At 41.9% G+C, this 3,909-nt stretch overlaps 1 protein-coding gene across 1 annotated transcript in view; it reads right to left on the bottom strand.

Annotated features, from left to right (window-relative positions):
* Window positions 1-3,909, bottom strand: part of NTAQ1 (N-terminal glutamine amidase 1) — a 37,054-nt gene that overhangs the window by 2,463 nt on the left and 30,682 nt on the right. Inside the window, exon 5 of the mRNA XM_004373030.2 lies at window positions 3,496-3,620. Within this exon, the coding sequence (XP_004373087.1) occupies window positions 3,496-3,620 (125 nt within the window). The remainder of the gene's footprint in view (window positions 1-3,495; window positions 3,621-3,909) is intronic.

Raw genomic sequence — 3,909 nt, 5'->3', positions numbered from 1 at the left:
TTATTGGATTCAGCTGCCAGTTTACAGGAAATTCAGAGGCAACAACAGAGATACAATCAGCAAACTCCAAACTGTGGGAAATTCTACAGGACAAATTACCTGATTTCTTCAACAAATAAATTACAAGGAAAAAAAGTAGCTGGACAAGGTATCTATATATTTAAAAAGACTTAAGACACATGTCAACCAAGTACAACATGTGGACTTTATTTGGACTCTGACTCAAATAAACAAACTAGATGAAAAAAGGTTATGACTTCATAACTCAACCTGACCACTGACTAGACAGAGAACTTCAGGATTTTCAGGAATTACTGTTATATGTTTTCAGATGTGATAGTGGTATCATGGTCATGTTTTATTTCTAAAGATCCTTATATTTTAGAGACACATACTGAAAAATTAAGAGTTAAAATGACATAATATCCAGGATTTGCTTCAAAGTAATATTGAAGGGGGGAAACAGGGTGGGACACAAATGAATCAAGATTGACCATGAGATGATAACTGCTGAAGGACTGATACACTATTCTGTCTAGTTTTGTACATGACTTACATTAAAACTTTTTTTAAGTGTATACAGATTTCTGCTTCTGCCCATCCAAGAACTGTTACCAGAATGGCAATCCCACCATAAACTACTAGAAAACTGGCTAAACATATGAAGCAAATGTTTCCAGACATTGGCAACAGGCGGCACGTGACTGTGATCCTGAGAAATCAGGAACAGGTGAGGGGAGCCCTAGGACCCTTCCAGCTCACTGGCTGGAAGCAGCTTCCAGACCACAGTGCAGACAGGGCACAAACAGCACGGCATTCTCCTAGAGCTGAGGAGACAGAGATGGAAGTTCAGGAAGGCTGAGGCAGCCAGAGTTTAGGGACAGAGCACTGGAGAGAAGGGGGCTGCAGAGAGAGAGATTCCAGGGCTCTGAGTTGTTGGCTAAGTACCAAGCTTCACTTAAATATGATGACACTTCATGAGGCTGGGGAAAGAACCACCAGGAAGTAGTAGGTCTAATAATTCCACCGAACTTCCACAGGGCTAGGACTAATTCACGTTCCCACCAGCCAGAGGAGAACTTGTAATACATGGACATTTGGCAGGTCCTCAGAAGGACCACGCCACACACAAAAAAATACCAAACCCGTGGCCATCGAGTCGATTTCAACTCATAGCGACCCTATAGGACACAGGAGAACTGCTCTATAGGGTTTCCAAGGAGCACCTGGTGGATTGGAACTGCCGACCTTTTGGTTAGCCGCTGTAGGTCTTAACCACTACACCACCAGGGTTAGTAAGGGCTAAATTAGCACTACATTAAAGGCTGTTCTGAAGTTGCACTAAAAAAGCTGAAAAGCAAGCCTCGTAAAGAATCCAGCTGAGTCCAAGTGATTTCATTGCATGCCAGAACAAAATCCAAACTATTTTTTAAAATGTCTCAAAATCTAGCAACTACAGTATAAAACTTACAAGCCCAGCATCCCATCAAATATTACAAATCACACAAAGAAGCAGGAAAATATGACCTGAACCAGGAGAAAAAAATTGAACAACAGCAACAGACTTGAAATGGCAGAGACAGCAGAACTAGCAGACAAGAATCATAAAACAGCTATTACATAAATGTGCTTCGGATGTTCAGAAAGGTAGAGTAAAAATAAACATGATGAGGAGAGAAATGGAAGATAGTAAATAAGCCCAATGACACCTCTAGAGAAGAAAAAAATAAATTATGTAAAAATGAAAAAAAATGCACTGGATGGGATTAATAGCGTATTAGTTAATACAGAAGATCAATGAATTTACAGACATAACAAAAGAACTATACAGCTGGTTGCCTGAGACTAAGATGTTGTTAGGGATTGTGTTCCCCAAAAAGTTATGTTGAAGTCCTAACCCCTGTCCCTGTAAAATGACCCTGTTAGGGATGAGGGGTTTTTGTTATGCTAATGAGGTCATATGGGAGTAGGGTGGGTTCTAAACCTAACCTAGAAAAAGAGCAGAATAAATACAGACACACACACACAGGGGGAAGACACACGGCCTGTGAGGACCCGTCTCCAAGCAAAGGATCATGAAGGATCCCAGGAGAACCAGAAACTAGGAGAGAGGCCCACAAAAGCCAAGACCCTGATTCGGACTTTTGGCCTCCAAAACTGTGAGACAATAAAACTCCGTGCTTTACAGCCACTCTCTTGTGGTATTTCTGTCATGGCAACACTAGCAACCTGGGACAGAGGTAGACCCATGAAGCCCTCCCCTAACCTAAGAGCTATCCCTATTCTAATGCTGAGGCTGGGAAGCAGGTTGGTGGACCAAAAAGCAATTCCATTAGGAAAGGTTTTCACAGAGAGCCTCAAAAATAAGATTTTGAATCTTCTTTTAATGTGAACTGCCTTCGAATATGCCAAATATATTTTTTACTTTCTTCCTTACCGAAATACTAATACGACTCCCCTATTTTTCTGGCATTTTGCTCAGCTTACAGAGCACTTTCACAGACAGCATTATCCACGTGCTGGGATGATCTCACCAGTAAATGGCAAGGCTGTGAATTACTAACAACCCTAAATAATGTTTCAAACTCATTTGAATGCCAAGCAGTAGCGACTGGGTGAGGAACCTTTATCTTCTTAAATCTCAGGAAATTATAAATTGGATTGATGCCGGAAAGCACTTAAATGAGATGAGTGGTACAATAAACCCTGCTAGTTCTCATCTCCCTGTAATGCAGATTTTATTATAGTCAGTGAAATGACGTTTCATACACCATAAGAATGCACAGATTTTTTCTCACCATAATGTGAGACCCTACCACGGTGAGGCGCTACAAGTCCTACTGTGAAATGACACAAACATGCAACTTTTCTGAAGTCCAGCGTCCGAGTGGTGCTTGTTGCCAGTTGCCGTCAAGTTGGCCCCTAATACACGGCAACCCCGTGGCACAACAGAACAAAAGGCTGCCCGGTCCTGCGTCATCTCCATGACCAGCTGTGGATCAAACCGTTGTGATCCATAGGATTTTCACTGGCTGATTTTCAGAAGTCAATTGCCATACCTTTCTTCCTAGTCTTAGTCTGGAAGCTCCACTGAAACCTGTTCAGCATCACAGTAACACACAAGCCTCCACTGACAGGTGGTGGCTATACTTGAGGTGCGCTGGCCAGAAACTGAAACCGGTTCTCCCACACAGGAGGTGAGAATTTTACCACTGAACATTACTGGTGGTAGGTACATCCAATGTTCCAGCAGCTTGCAAGCATCATAGCTCTGTTCCTAAACACCTTTTCTTTCCCATACATCATGCCTGCCAGTCCTGTTCTCTGTGCTTCAACTTCTGAATCGAATAAAATCACAGAATTAGCATTCCCACTTACTTCCTTACCACTCAGGGAGTTTTATCCAAAGAGTAACCCGACTCTTGTCCTTATGTAAGAGAACACATTGACCTGTGCCATGACTGGCACCCCTCTGGGAAGGCATCCTTGGCTCACCTCCAGTTTCAATGCAGGGATATGGTGGGGGCTGCTCTCTCCAGTTCCCGCTGGAATCTTTCATGTGAGAACGGTCAGAAGCAAAGTGCTTCAAATATGAATCTGCACGGATCACTCTAAATTTCCTGCCGATGAATCAATATACATTTAGATTAGGGAAGTGCCACATTTGCAATTCTAACTCAATGCTTATATGAGCTCATTTTCTATGTGTGTATTTATGTTCTATTATTGATACACAAATAGGTATGTGGCTTTATTACCTGTTAAAGATGACCCACTGAAATCCTTGGCTCTATGAAATTTAGGGAGTTTGAAATGTATACTCTGCCAGTTTACCCTATATCTCACTCCACACATTCCTAGTTCATTTAATTGAAATATATTTTCAATCCAACTACCAGCATTAACGAT

This window comes from Trichechus manatus, unplaced genomic scaffold, assembly GCF_000243295.1.
Source record: "Trichechus manatus latirostris isolate Lorelei unplaced genomic scaffold, TriManLat1.0 scaffold00022, whole genome shotgun sequence".
In the NCBI taxonomy this organism is placed as follows: Eukaryota; Metazoa; Chordata; class Mammalia; order Sirenia; family Trichechidae; genus Trichechus; species Trichechus manatus.
The sequence above is the reverse complement of the archived record's forward strand: the minus strand, read 5'-3'. Positions and strand labels throughout refer to the sequence as shown.